The 15,135-nt window shown below is 45.3% G+C and overlaps 1 protein-coding gene across 4 annotated transcripts; it reads right to left on the reverse strand.

The window, feature by feature from the left end:
• Nucleotides 1-1,586: 1,586 nt before the first annotated feature.
• thbs2a (thrombospondin 2a) lies at nt 1,587-14,855 on the reverse strand. 4 transcript variants are annotated; one of them, XM_029835413.1, is made up of 23 exons: nt 14,582-14,853; nt 14,296-14,367; nt 13,594-14,147; nt 13,164-13,248; nt 10,974-11,173; nt 9,491-9,631; nt 9,330-9,423; nt 9,072-9,242; nt 8,475-8,651; nt 7,964-8,137; nt 7,537-7,664; nt 7,300-7,452; nt 6,553-6,771; nt 6,374-6,481; nt 6,138-6,297; nt 5,923-6,041; nt 5,601-5,835; nt 4,343-4,570; nt 3,986-4,257; nt 3,804-3,901; nt 3,593-3,732; nt 3,441-3,471; nt 1,587-3,124 (listed from the first exon to the last, which is right to left on the reverse strand). In XM_029835413.1, the coding sequence occupies exons 2-23, from the start codon at nt 14,360-14,362 to the stop codon at nt 3,121-3,123; spliced, it is 3,558 nt and encodes a 1,185-aa protein (XP_029691273.1). In that variant the 5' UTR covers nt 14,363-14,367; nt 14,582-14,853; the 3' UTR covers nt 1,587-3,120. The 4 variants fall into 4 exon arrangements, with proteins under 4 accessions (XP_029691273.1, XP_011601734.1, XP_011601735.1 ...); XM_011603432.2 differs by having other exon boundaries at nt 14,296-14,364; nt 14,582-14,852; XM_011603433.2 differs by lacking the exon at nt 3,441-3,471 and having other exon boundaries at nt 14,296-14,364; nt 14,582-14,854.
• Nucleotides 14,856-15,135: the final 280 nt, after the last annotated feature.

A 15,135-nucleotide genomic window follows, 5' to 3' on the forward strand; every position in this document is an offset into this window, starting at 1 on the left:
TGCCACGTGTTCTATTCGGAACAGACTTAACCCAAATATCTCTGGCAGAGCGCTGAGAGCTTTTGACTTCCCTATTTTCCTTAATAGCACATTTTTTTCCTGGCCTCTCCATCATTTACTTAACCCCTTTACTCCCCTGGTTTCCACACTGTGAGACAGATGTGTGGTGCAGAACCAAAGACAAACCTTCAGCTCGGTTCTTTAACCTGGAGTGTGTGTTGTCACAAATCCCTCATCTGAGCGAATGCAACATTTCTAAATTCATTTGACTTTAAGGGAGTTTAAGGACTTGGCTTTTCTGTGCAATCATAACTGCCGTGGTTATTTGTCAAGCTTTAATATCACAAAACAGAATCATTTTATTTTCATGGTTTCCGGACTGTGTGTGCTCAGAATGAATGAACAAATTAGAATGATGGTTGTTGTTGGAAAATAAGTACAACAAAACAAGCAAAATCCCTGAAAATAGCATGTTAATCGACTAGCTATTTACATTCTATTCATTTAGCAGATACTTTTGTCTAAAGTGACTTACAGTGAGAGACACAATCAGGCCACCCTGCAATTCAGACCTATGTGCATAAAATAATAGCTTCCAGTCCTAAAACTTCCAACTAACAGTGCAGAACTATGGAGAGGGAGTGAAGAGGGATTAAAAACAGGAGACAAGCAGAGAGGAGGTAAGTAGAGATAGGAAGAGCTAGATAAGTGCAGTCAGGTGAGCAGATGCTCCCAGAACAGTTGTGTCTTCGAGAGCTTTTTGAAGGAAGAGAAGGTTGCTCCTGCTCTGACAGAGCTCGGGAGGTTGTCCCAGTATTGGGGTATGAGGTTAGTCTGGATTGCCATGGAGCTCTGCCAGATGGCGCTCATGTGCGGAGTGTAGCGCACGTGGGATGGCATGGGCTCAGACAAAATTGTGCAGGTAAAAGAGAGCAGATCCAGCTAGAGCTCAGCAGATCAGCATCAGTGACTTAAACTTAATGCAGGTAACTAACTAGAAGCCAACAGAGCTCGATCGGCAGTGGCGTTGGCTGAAGACCAGACGCGCCACCTCACCACACACATTAGTGCAAGGACATTGTAGTAGTCGATGTGGGAGGTCATCCTGGCTTGTAGCAGCAGTTGTGTAGCATGCAGGGTTAGGAAGGGCCTGGAAAACCAGGAGCTCACTTTTAGCAAGGTTGATTTGGAGGTGGTGGTCCTGCATCCATGCAGATATGCCCGAGAGACAGTTCAAGATCTTGTCTGAGACTGAGGTTCATTTGAGGGAAATGGCAGGTACAGCTCGGTATGATCTGCATAGCAGTAGTGTGAAAAACAACGCAAGCAGATTCTTGTTGGCAGCAAGGTTGTGTATATGGCAAAGAGCAGTGGCCCCAGCATCGGGCCTTGGGGAACACCAGTGGAAAGCTGGTGATGGGCCGAAAGCTGACCTTTAACGAATGCCCAGATAGGTAACTGCCAGTGACGCCAACTCCAAAGGTAATATTGCACAACAGAAGAACCACTGAAGCAAAATTAGCTGTGCTGCATGTATTTTAGTTACTAGTGTTTAATTACCCATTTATTATACACAACACACACAATGGTGTACAAGACATTTATTTATGAAAAAGAACAATCTTACACTGTTTGTAGAAAATGCATGTCTAACAACACACGTTTATAAAAAAAAAATACTTTGCGCATTGCAACCTTTAGACAAACGAACAAGATGGAAACCAAACAACACAAATACTATACAAATGACATGAAGGTTGCACACAAACACATCCTCATTCACAGAAAATAATCACACAGCTGTCGTTTTTTTTTTTTTTTTTCAGATCCAGACTGCTTTTCAACCAACACAAGTCCACCGAAATCCGTCCATGAGGGTTGAGACTGATGGACGTCATTTGTGTGCATCATCTGGCGTCGTTCTACCTTTGCGCTGTCAAACCCGCTAACCTCTTCCACTTGGTGACGGAAACCCTCACATGGTGCCTGTTACTCATCCGAACCGCCGAGAAACTCTACCTGCTGGTGGATTATTTTTTACTGCGTTTCAACCGATTCCATCACTTTGATCAGTTGTGTTTACAGACAAAGAGTGTTTCAATATGATGCACGGGCTAATTATGGTGGAGGAGCATTTAAAAGCTCCCACAGATGATTCGGGGTAGCTGAAAACTGAGGTGATACATCACACACCGGACAAAGAGGCCCTGTCTGCACAGCTAGGACGATAAACACACTGGAGCTTTAACAGACATGCAGAATTAGGCAACTTTCTTTGGCAACTGCTACCATACGTAAACACACGCCGCCTTTCTTTTCGCAATTACTGAAAGCAGCTGACGTTTGACTTCAGGCAACAGCAATTTTGTGTTATCTTGAGATTTGTGTCCTTCAGTTCCACATTTTGTCAGTGTAAACAAATAAATAATATTTACAAAGTCTAGTAAAAATGCAAACGAAACAAGCCGAGCATAAATAATTTACAAAAGGAAATATAATACAAACTTAGTATAAACATCTTTGGCATTTACTAAAATGGCGTGTTGTTTGCTCAAATTCTTCACTGGAAGTGTTTAAAATGAAAAGACTTTGTAAATGTCTTCAAAGAGTTCAACGTCTCCGCTTGGAAGTTGCGCTTTGCAAAACTGAAATGCATACATGGAATTTCTTTCCTTATTTGCCTCTTTTCCCTCATTTCAAAATTCTTTCAAATGAGCATTGCAAAACAAATGGACCAAGTTTGGATGAATTTTTGGATGAAAGAGCCCAAAAGGTCAGCGGGGCTGCATTTATTAGGGAAATGAGGCAAATAACAGAAGAATAATAAAATGCTGAAAGTGAAAAAAACATATACAGTATGTGAGTGCTGTACAATGGACCCTTTAAGTTGCAGAAACTGGTTACTACGTGAGTCAAAAGTAGATAATTTGCTGATCCTCTTTTTCCAGCTTGGGAATCGTATCAACAGGAAAGCTGAAAATGACCATGATTTCCTCTCCAGTGGATGTTTGAGGCAAAACACAGTAGAGAAGTATGGAAAGTATGGAAAGTCTTTGGATTTGGTGTTCTTATCTGTTATCGTCTGGCCTTTATTTTTTTCATAAGCCGGCCTTTGTTCAGTTATCTGTGGAAAGACAGAGAAAACATCCCTGTACTGCAACATTTACAACACTTAGTGTGACATTTTGTGACACTCACAAAGCCAAAATGGTGGGAAGCAGCAGAAACATGTGCAAATGGAGCTTTGTGCAAATGAAATGCAGGCCTGTTTTCCAATGTTTAGCACTTAACACGATGTCTTAAGTTCTGGCCATGATGACACACGGGGACTTTCACGATGCAACACAGACATTTGAGATGAGTGAGCAGACAGACAGGAACATAGCGTGACTCTTTCTTGCTTTCGCCCATAAACAACACATAACCCCATCTTTAATTACCTTATGAACACTGGTGGCAACTCCGCTTTGTCTGAGGTTTGAAAAAGATTTCGAGGTTTTAAAAAATAAATAAATAAAATAGCACCGCTTTTCAAGTCTTTGTTTTTTCTTTGCTCCCGTCCAGAAAATGAAGAGAAAACATTTGCACTAACCTCGGCACTCATATTTGAGGTCGGAGAAGAACACCAGCTCTTGAGAGAACACAAACAGGCCTAATCTTCCTCCAGCAAACGTTTTGTCGTAAATAGGTCCCGAGTCGGCCATGATCTGTTTACCTTCATAGACCACAACCCTGCACAAGACAATAAAAGATCAAAAACCTGTCCGTTCAATCATACGTAGCAGTTAAAAACCTTTGTTCACCTTATAAACCCTGTCTTGGGTCTGTGGATGAGATGCCACCTGTAAGCTGTATAATCCTTCCATCCGATGTTTTTGGGGTCATGCCACAGAGTGCGCACCTACATAAAACCGTTAATGACCATTAATGTTTTTACAGCTTTACAAAAAAAAGACAGGTAACTAGCACTGAGCATGCCGCCCACCTGCCCGGGGGTGTTGCCTGTGTGCCATAAAGCATTCCTGAGGTGTTCCCCAGTCCCAGTGCTTGAGTTGACGACTTTGAGCGAGACGCCGGAAATGCCGAAGGCCTTTGAGGGCTTGTCCTCCCAGTACGTCTGTGTAATCTGCTTCCACATCACTACGTAAAACCGACTGCTTGACTGGTAGCCGAATACAAAGCCCGCATAGTCGTCGTCCCGGTCCGTGTTGACGTACATCGTCCCACTGAAGTCTACGGCGTTGAACTCATCGAACCCTGTGAAAGAAACATGACCATGAAACCAGTGGCTCCTCAGGGTTCAATGAGATCTACTAAAAGAGGCTAAAAGGGGGAAACTCGCCTACTGCGATGCCCGGATCAGAGTTGGCAGTCTGGACCAGCTCTTTGCCCTGGTGTCTCACCACCCAGTTGGGATCAATTTGAGTGGTTCCCTTAGGATCTAAGTGAACCATCTGGAACTTCCTGAAGTCTGTAACACTGATGGCATTGTTCTCTGGGCACACGTCAAGGATATCTGGAATACTGTCATTGTCAAAGTCATCTTTGCAGGCGTCTCCTCTTCCATCACCTGTTAAACAAAAGTGAGATTAACAGGTTAAACCTTAAAGCCTTAATGCTTAAAGCCTCCTGCTATAAACCATATTTTCCAAAGGTTGGAGAGCTCCTCCTAGTTCACCGAGGAGGAGAGTGGAAAAAAGTCCAACTTTGCCAAGTTGACAGAGGAAAAACATAATTTTTAACTGATATTCAGACCTGTCCGAGACGCTAAGCCTTTCTCTAGTTTTACTGGCCAGGGGATCAAAATGTACCAGCATCTAATCCAAAATGCCGAAGTGCTGCCACAAACCTTAATATTTCTGAGGGACCTCAAATAATTCCATCAAATCCCGGTTGACAAGCGCTGAAAAATGTGTTTCTGGTGCACCGGTCTTTCTCTGTGGTCTGTTTTCAGTTAGAGTCAGCTGTACAAACTCCAGGTAACCCTGCTCTAGTTCAGCATGGTGGATTCATTAAGACTAAAGCCTAACGGAAATAAAAATACTGACCAGTGAAGTCATGCAGAATGACATCACCTGTGCCAGTTGGAGTCGATTCTTTCCACAGCTACCACATTTCACACCTTACGGTGGAGCTGGATGCAAAGTGTGGAAATAATCGTTAAAACAACAATGTAACGCAACATTTATAGCTTTATAGCACTTTATAAGTGTTGGCTAGAAGGTTCAACCATCTCAACAGTTTCTCAGCTCAGGTCTCTTTAATAATTCTGGTGTTTTAAAGGTGACCTGCCATTAATCTAAACCAGAAATTCTCCATCTGAAATAATTTACAGTCAACAGATTTCCAGCTGTTGTCCCTGATTTTAACAACTATCTGACATTATTAGGAAAAAAAATATTGTATGATACTTATATACCGCATTAATAAAAAGCAATAGTCGTTAAGGGTTTATGGTTGTGGTGATGTAATGCTATTCAGTGTCATTGTCATCATGGATATGAGCAAATTCCACTTTCTGCTACAGTTAAAAATGTTTAAAAATGCTCATTAGCAGTTGTGCCTCTGTGTAGCCATGCGGTCCAACACCATGTCCTCACCGTCAGAGTCCAGCTGGTCTGCATTGGGCGTCAGTCTGCAGTTGTCCCTGTCATCAGGTATTCCGTCATTGTCGTCGTCATAGTCACAGGCATCCCCTTTGCCATCCTGGTCGTGGTCAGCCTGGTTTGAGTTGGCCACATAGGGGCAGTTGTCCTGGTTGTTCTGATGGCCGTCTTCATCGATGTCCTGGTTGTTATCGCACTGGTCTCCGACCAGGTCATTATCTACGTCCGTCTGATGAGTAGACAGATGTGAGAGCAGGTTATCGGCACGTTCTCTGCTGCAGCTGATCAGCAACAGGTGATTTTGTGAGCTCCCAACCTGGTCAGGGTTGTGCAGCAAGGGGCAGTTGTCACACTGGTCCCCAACACCGTCCATGTCAGTGTCTTTCTGGTCGGTGTTGTAAACATATGGGCAGTTGTCGTTCTCATTCAGGATCCCTGAGCGGAAAAAAATCAGACAAATTATGAGATTTTTTAAGGTTTAAAGCTTAAAAGTAAGAGCCAGTGAAACCTGGTTGTAACACGGTGGTTTACCATCTCCATCGATGTCCACCGCACAGGCATCCCCCTCGCCGTTGTGGTCGGTGTCTATTTGGGCAGGGTTATGCTCGTAGGGGCAGTTGTCACAGCGGTCGCCCACCTCATCCTTGTCGAAATCGAACTGCCGGGGGTTGTAAAGGAGGCCGCAGTTGTCCTGTTGTGGAACGATTCTGCTGGTCAGGAAGCCGATCGAGCGGAATGACGAGACGACACAAATGCACGTGCCCTACCGTCTCGTCAGGAATTCCGTCGTTGTCGTCGTCCTTGTCACAAGCGTCTCCCTGACCATCTTTGTCAAAGTCTTCCTGTCCAGAGTTGGGAAGGCTGGGACAGTTATCCTGAAATAAGAACAGAATGTTTATGGCTCCTTCTGGAATCCTGCAAGGTGTCAGACTTTTGCTTCTTTTACCTTCTTGCAGTGGTAGGTTGCATTAGTGCCGCACACGAGGTTTTGATTGGGCCAGCCGTCCAGATCCGAGTCCTCTCCACAGATGAAGCCGTCCCCAGCGTAACCAGTGCGACACTCGCACTTGTACATGGGGTCGCTGAAGTGGCTGATGTAAATGCACTCTGCATGTTTGTGGCAGTTATGGGTTTTGTCCTTGCAAGGATTCTCGGGTTCGCACACCTGAACGAAGAGGAAACTGTTGGAGTTTCTATTCTGTCCTTTTCTTAACTTTTCTATTTGTCCACTCTGGGTGGCTCCGGTCCAACTTGGCTGAAAACTTGCAGCACATGAAATCCTACTTAATGCAGCATACACCACAGTACCACCAACTGTTGTTGTGTTGCGGCGGCCCAGGAAACCCACAGCTGCCAGTCATTACCAGAGGACGCCATTCCATGAGCTCATGGAGCAGAGAGTGACAGCAGAGAACGGGCCATTGATCAAAACTGTGTAACCGGATCTCCTTAATTTCAATGAGACAAATCCTTTCTCCCCAAATCGATTAGGAAAACTAGGCCACTGTCTTAAATGTAGTTTCTCCTGAGGCAACAGAAAATTGGGATGGCTATATGGAGTTTACTTACCGCTTTACTTTGATGCGACATGAAAACAAGACAATTGTAACTGTCTTCACTCAGAATATATCTTTTTCTTCAACACTGCGGTGTCAAATGCATCCGGTCAGTCCCTTTTCTGTGTTTGGTTCACCTGTTTGTTTTTCTTGGCGGCCTCCACACCCATGCCGAAAGGCTGGTTGCCCTTGTAGCGCTTGGGACACGGTAGACAGTGGAAACCTGGATCGGTGTTGACGCAGCGCTGCCTTCCACTGACTTTGTAGCAAACATCAGACACCATGTCACACTAGAAATGAGTGAAAGGTAAACGCTGATAACGTGTAAAAGAAATTCACATCAGCGTAATAAGGATACACAGCAAAATTTGCACCTCATTCATGTCATGACAATTGGTACCATTTCCACGGAAACCTGCTGGGCATGGACCACAGTCCCAGGATCCATCTGGAGAGCTGTTGCACTCCACTCCGGCAAAGCATGGGTTGGACAGACAGCCATCTGCAAGAGGTTCGGGTGACAATAATTTCACTTATGACATATGTTTTAATACTAGCTTGTTTCCCCTGTGAGATCTATTGGCACTGTGTCCAAACTATCCCCAACATTTAGTTGTGTTGTTCAGCACAGTTAAAATCACCACATCTTAGACATTAGGACTCGCTGCATGGATGGATGGCACCAATATTTTAGCCAGAATTTACCAAGTTCGCCGGTTTGTGAGCAGATCAGATGTTGCATCAGAAATTGTTCCCGTGTTTCTATGGTTTGTTACACAATGTGAACTTATTTGCGCTCACCGATGGGGCAGAGCTTTTTGTTACAGCTGTCACTGTCAGCGGCTTTCCCGATACACCTCCTGCCACCATACTGAGGCCGGGGGCTGTTGCACTCACGCGTCCTAGTTTTGACACCTCCTCCGCATGTTACTGAGCAGGTTGCCCATGGAGACCAAGGGCCCCAGCCACCATCAACTAATAAAACACACAAAAAGGAGACAAGCCTTTAATTTGAGTGAAAACAGAGGGGGTGAGCCCACAAGTATTAAAATCCTAAATTTGTGGATATTTTAACATTTTCAGTCAAAATCTGATAAGTGTCTGTGTGGAATGTGGAGCCTAATGTTCCGAAAAGGAAACATGCTGAGCTGATTTGGGTCAACGTTTCCTGAGTGATAGAAAAGAGGTCAGCCCCAAAACACATGGGGAATGTTACCTCGGGGGCAACCATGATGCATGAAGATGTTTGGATGCTTGCCAGGAACCCCGCGGTAAAAGGATGTGCCGCCTCTAAAGTTAATAAAATACTCACCGGGACACGGCTCGGCACTGCAGACCTGAGTCTCCCGTCCATTACCCTCGCAATCTTTGCCCCCCAGTTGAGGCACAGGAGCATTACAGTGTCTAATCCTGGTGATCTGCCCTTCCCCACAAGTCACTGAGCAGGAGGACCACGGCGACCACAGACTCCAGCCTCCGTCCTGGCGAACTGGAAGGAAAATAAAGTCCAACATGTTGGGGGAGGGCTTTTGTTACTTGTGCATATTTCTTGCATTGTCACCACCACATCATCATTTTTCTATTTGTAAATGGCAGACAAGGGCACTGACTGTCACTACACAGCTTTTAAAAGTAATTTGGCCACGCTCAGATGGATCTATTTTCAACTGCTTCCTAAGGCATGAAATTTGCTTTCTTTTGTTTGGCGAATGTCAACTCCTATTAAACTCAATCTTGGCTTTTTCCACTGTTTCCTCCCGTGTCGAACTCTTGTTTTAGATCATTGTCCAGCTGAGTCAGAGGCCTGCTTTGCTCCAGATAATATGACTGGTCTGGATGACTGGTGGTTACTGGAACACCTTTTAATTAAGATGAAAACTGGGACAGAGTAAAAGAAGAGACCCCTCACCACGGCTATCGCATTTGACCAGGCTGCACTTGCGAGTCTGGATCGAAGGACCAGTACAGGGGTTACTGGTTGCGTCACATGAGCGCCCCCTCTGCTGAGTTCCTGTACCGCAGGTGACGGTGCACTCTGTCCACTCGGACCAGGGGGACCAGCCGTCGTCACTGTCTACAGCTGGTAACAATGAAGAGTCCAAATCAGCTCTTTTTAAGTAACAAATGTTGGCGTCAAAGCAATGACAGAAGCAATCCGACTACTCACGGAGACACACGGGGCAACACTCGCCATCGACAAATGAGGGACTGGCGCAGGCCACCGGCGGACACGTTATTTGGTGACACACAATCTTAGACTCCTGTCATGAGGGAAACAGGGCTTTATCATCTACGTTTACACTGACTGCACGTTTGATGTGGCTCTACCTGGCAGGTACACTTGGTGCAGCTGTCCACAATCCAGTCCTCTTTATCTTCAAACAGGCGGCCGTCCTGCCAGCACATGTTTTTCTCCTTTGAGTTCTTCATCTTGCCAAGGGCTTCTTTCATGAGGGTGTTCTCCTCCGTCTGAAAAGAAAGCATCCACATTTTCAGTCCAAACGGGATTTTAGAATGCAAAAGAAACCAGCGGAATCCCGCAATACTGACGTTGATTAAACAGTGCCAACTTAAATAATGCTCAATAAGCTATTAGAACTAATTGGAAAAACATTTGTTGCAATGCTGATCACAAGTCATCTTAACCATCAGGATCTTCACGTCACCCTGCAATCCATTGTTAATGAACGTGTATCTTTTACCAGATGAGTTACATCCTTTCTCATGACCAAAGCTGATCAGAGAGCAGCGGTAACTGTGCACGCAGCAAATGTGTGCGATGTAAATGTCACGACAACAAAATTTGAGACTTCCACCTGCTACACCCTTACTGAAATGTTATCTAATGCAGGTGGATTTTCAGCCTTTTCTGACATCGCAACTGGCCACCGACTTAACTAAATTACAGCTCCATGACTAAATGATCTGCTCCAAATGAAAGACATGTTGATCTGGCTGGGCCTATAATAACAATCTCCTCAGAATTTCAGTCTTTGTTATGGTTGTCTAGCAGTCAAAAACTGTGTTTTCAGTTAAAGATCATCTGCATCAGCACAAATATTAGCAAATATATAGGTTTGTGTTGTGTTTTTTTTTAAACGCTGCAGACAAAAAGATAAAAATCTGCTTCAGATTTGTTCACGTTTCAAGCGTCACGTTTCACTTTATTGCACGTTTTTGGGAAAGCTCTTCTTAAACTCCAATACAGTTGGAAACCAGCAACCCTTGGCGGGATTCCCGAACACTTGGGAACTGTAAGTTGATGAAAAAGCCCAAAAGTCTTTGTCTAAATAGGCAGAAATATGTAGCACTCGAATCTAAGACACCACTTGGTCTGGAAGAGCCTCAGGGACCCTTTGGAGCACTTCTTTCCCAAGGTTCGTACCCAGACTCTCTTATTGCCGGGAGACTCTCAGAGGAAACACATGAACTGTTTAAACACAGCCAGACATTAGACGGGACCCCATTGCTGCCAGGGGAACACTTCCTATATCCACATGTAACATGTCATGAAATCTGTCTGACTCAAGCTGCCGCCAAGAGCACGAGTCCAGCAGCTTCAGTCATCACAGGAGAATCTATAAACAATCCTGTGGCGAAAGATTGCTTGCTTTTAAAAAGCAGCGTAGGTTACCTAGTAACCTAATTCCAACCTCTTACCTCCCGGCTACCGTGCTGAAAATGATATGCTTTATTTTCTTAAAATGTAAATTTTCTCTAAAATGCTGGTTTTCTGTGGGCAGCCGCAGCAGCGGCGGCGGTCGATCGGCAGTAAAACAAACACGAGGCAGAAAAACACACTTGCGCTCACCACTTTTTGCAATCCATCAATGAGGTTGCCGACGACGACGCGAAGGCCCTTGAGCTCCTGGAACATGGTGCTCAGTTCCTCGCAGGAGCGCTCGCACATGTCAGGTCCCACCTCATCTGTCTTCTGACCTATAACATTCGTGGTGATGGAAGGACTCACGTCCACGATCTCCGTGCTCTCGCTCACGATGTTCGCGTGGTCTGTAGAGGCAGAAAGAGGGCCAGAGTGAGCGCTCAAAGGGTGATGGCTAATCAGAGATGTGCTGGCTGAAACAAAAAAAGGGTCTGATTTCCAGTGATCCTGTGGGCACACAAAAGGCCACGAGGTCATCTCCTTGACCTTAGGAATAAAAGAGACCTTCAGTATGGATTTACAGGCCTGGAGTGACCACATAGAGGATGACTAAAGAGGATATTTATGGACATAGTGAAAGAGAGGCGACCCTTGAGGGGGACAGCCACAAGTAGAAGAAAGAAAGACAATGACCACTCTGATTCATTTACAAAAAAGAATAAAGAAAGAGGAGCAGATGAGTCTAGTGTCAGAATGAGTCATTACTAACATAAATGGGCGGAGTTACATTAAACGTATATAATGGAGTTTAGTTGAGTGTAAGATTCTGGATCTTGTTATAAAGTGGGGCGACACTAAAAGAGCTTCACTTTTAACAGTCCTCAAATAGCTCAAACACAAATGTGCATTAATAACAACATCACAATATAAGGAACACTCAACACTATCGCTTATAGGCATATTATGTGTTCTGGTGTGACCTCAAATAAACTCTGGTTTCAAGTTGGATCATCCAGCATGACTGCAACATAAATTTTTGCAGTCAACACATAAAATAATGAGTATTACTTGAATCCCTGCAGAGTTCACATTGACTGGATGGAATTTTGAGGATCTGCCCTTTAAATTCCTTCTGAACATCAGGAAAATGTGAGGCCGGAGCGGCCGTCATTCATGCGCAGGTGAACGTAAAACCTGGGTCCTGCTGCGTAAATTGGTGAAGAATAATGGCGGTTTAGGGAGTTTACATCAAAATGTCCTTCAAATCGCACAGCGTCGTCCCAATCTCCACTATATTTATGTTTTTGTCCCCCTTTTCAATCTGCCGGATCCATCTGAATCTCAGCGGGGCTTCGGGCCGAGTGTCAGCATGGACGCGCGCACGCTTGCCTGCGAAAGCATTCACGCATTCTTTTCTCCCTAAAAAATGTTCCTTGAAACGCTGCTTCTAACCAACTCTCGTTCTAGCTTGAGAGCGGGTGTAGGCTTGATTTTTTTTTTCCAGCATTCGACTGCTGCCAGTGCCGAACCCTGACTAGAACCAGCCAACATGGAGAAAATATCCAGGCCTTGGTGAGATTTGCTAAACAAATAAACTCATTCAGCTGAAACTCAACCCTGCTTGTGGCAGCAGGAATGCCACAACCTTTCCGTCAAACACACACGCACAGCATATGGATTTGCTTTGTTGCACCAAACCAAAGGCAGGGCTCCCGGACCTGGTCCATGACCCCCACCCCCCCCCCCCGTCCCACCATAGGCACGTGCCCCTGCATGAAAGCTGATCTAGATATTCTTTAGACATCTCTCTTAGGTTCAGGCATTCTTCATGTGAGCTCGGCTGGAGATCGGGGGGTACGGTTTCTCATGTGAGCAAAGCTTCAGCTGAGAGCAGAAACTTAATCAGCCAAATCATGATTTCACTGTGTGTGTATGTGTGTGTGCGGAGAGAAGTGGAAGCTAACCGCTCGGCAGTATAGCGTTCACTTTCTATTTTCTTTCCCAGGTCCGCTGCCAATAGAAATAAACGTGAGCATCTGTATCTCCCTCCATTCAAAACGCACACCGTTTGACCCCCGAACTGCCGCGTTGACGCGTCTGTTTCCGTAAACATGAAGCTCTGCAAGCTCCCTGACCCACTTAAATGCAACTTTAAAAAAAAAAAAAACAATTCCCACAGAGGGAGCAAATGGAAAACGCAAAATAGTTTGCCCTGGAAAAACGCTCCGGACATTTGAAGCACTCCTAACACAACCCAGGCACCGTGCATTAGCGGGTTGCATGTGAAGGGTTGCCTAATCACATCTGCAAGGTATCGAGCTTGAAACGTCCCGCAGCTTTAATTACTTTGACTCATCATAACGCAGGGTGGAAATTGCAACGGCTGCTGGTTCTAACCTTGTTTGGGGACCTCACAGTCTCTACTCAGCAGGACGTCTTCCACCGTGGTGTCAAAGAGGAGCCGCACATTCTGCAGGAGGCCCTGGAAGATAGGAAAAGAAGAGTCTTCCTTGTGCACTTTGGGACACGTTGCACGTTTTAAAGTCAGGCATAAGGAAAAAGATTAAGAAACAATTGTACTGGAGAGGCACACTTCAGCTGTACATGCGTCCGACTCACTTCCACACATAAGGGATAATTTGGGGCCTAAATTTAGATTCCTTTCCACACAAAGAGACCACGGCTAGTGAGCCGCTCTGGCAAGCTACAGTTTACAGGAAATATCCTTGGGGGAAGAAAAATGAACTCTCCCAGCGATGTTAGGAATACGATAAACCCTTTCGGGCTTCTCAGATCGACTATACCCACTGAACAGTGTCCGTCTCACCCTGAAGTGACTCTCCCGGCTGGAGCCCTTTGCGACGTACATGCGGCTTCCCTCCGCCTGCAGGTGCTCATAGAACGGCTCGTCCAGGATGAAGCTGTCTAGCAGGCTGCAGCCCACGTACAGGTTTGCGTTCTCCCCATGAACCTGGAGGGTGATGTTCTTCCACTGAGAGTCAGACAGATCCACATCCTCAAACTGAACCATGTTCTGGGAGCCGTCCACCCAGTACACCAGGTCCAGGGAGTTGGCCCTTCCGTTGGACACGATCTCGAACTGCCGCTGGCCGTCGGGGCCCTCGAAGCCAATCAAGGTGCCCCGAGAGGCACGGTCCTGCCGTATGCTGGCCACGAACACGAAGCCCTCGTTGTTCTGCATCTGTCGTAGGATTTGTCTCAGTATGGGGGCGCTGACCGGGGGCAGGTGGTCAAAGCGGATGAAGCGGTATGCAGGGGCATCGGAGTTTTGGCCCCGGAACTGTTTGGCCCCCAGCGTCCTGCGGGTGATGTGGCTGATTTCGAACAGGTCGAAAGACGACCCGTCTTCTTGCTCACCATCTACAGCCAAAAAGAGATGCAGAATGAATTTTGAAAGGAAAAACAGTCAAATCTAATAATAAACTTTTAAATAATCTTATTCGAATGAGAATAATGCAGTCATCTTAATAATCAGGCTGTCGTTAAACTGTGCTCATTATATACTCACCTTCTGGCAAAGCTTGGAGGAAATTAAATGATATGAGAAGCAAGACGAGGCTTCTCTGTAGTATCATGTCTGCTTAAGAAAAGAAAAGCATGCACTTGAATTCAATTTCATTATTTGTGTTTAGGCAGAAATAGAAGTAGTAGATGTAAAATAAAGAAATAATCTAAAATAAAGCATTAGCACAATGGCTGCAAGGGCTGTGATTTAATTAATAATGATTAACGTTTGCAAACGATCTTTCTATGTTAAAAAAACAAACAAACAAACAAACAAACGTTGAACTTACCTAAAAACTGATGTTTTGATTTGTGTTTTTTTTTTTTTTTAGTCTGCCTAATATCCAATAATTAAAAATAAATGAGACAAGAGTCACTTGGTGATCTGTGCCGACGCTGCAGCGGAGAAGAGATGCATCCGCATGAAAGAGTAAAGTCCACTTTGGTTCCCTGCATCCACCGTCCGGAGGAGTTGAGACTGCAGCAGTTGCGCCTCCTCCTCCTCTTCCTCCTCCTCTTCCTCCTCCTCTTATAGAGTCCCGCCTGTCAATCAAAATTCCTCGCCGACTCGCTGCTTGGCGACGGTTGTTAAGACTTACGTAATTAATCATCTTCTAGCGCAGAATTTGGCTTCACATGCGGAGATACGGCACGAACGAGGGTGGGGGCAGATCACGATCCTACCCCCGTCCTCTCCCACCCTGATGCCCCGCGTCCCCGCAGCCACTTGACTCACGAAGCAGGCAATTCATAGCCTGGTGGGACAGAATGAAGATGACGATGATGAAGAGTTTATTCCCCTAATTCAGTGTTAGGAAAATAAACGTGTGGAAAAATCAACCAA

Source organism: Takifugu rubripes, chromosome 4 (assembly GCF_901000725.2).
Source record: "Takifugu rubripes chromosome 4, fTakRub1.2, whole genome shotgun sequence".
Classification (NCBI taxonomy): domain Eukaryota; kingdom Metazoa; phylum Chordata; class Actinopteri; order Tetraodontiformes; family Tetraodontidae; genus Takifugu; species Takifugu rubripes.

Bases quoted from the DNA above. Each gene is read 5' to 3' on its own strand.
- thbs2a (XM_029835413.1), bottom strand. From the start codon at position 14,362: ATGATACTACAGAGAAGCCTCGTCTTGCTTCTCATATCATTTAATTTC. The intron at 14,148-14,295 runs GTGAGTATATAA...TTTTGGCTGTAG, and splicing joins CCTCCAAGCTTTGCCAGAAG to ATGGTGAGCAAGAAGACGGG. The intron at 7,453-7,536 runs GTGCAAATTTTG...ACTCATTTCTAG, and splicing joins ATTGTCATGACATGAATGAG to TGTGACATGGTGTCTGATGT.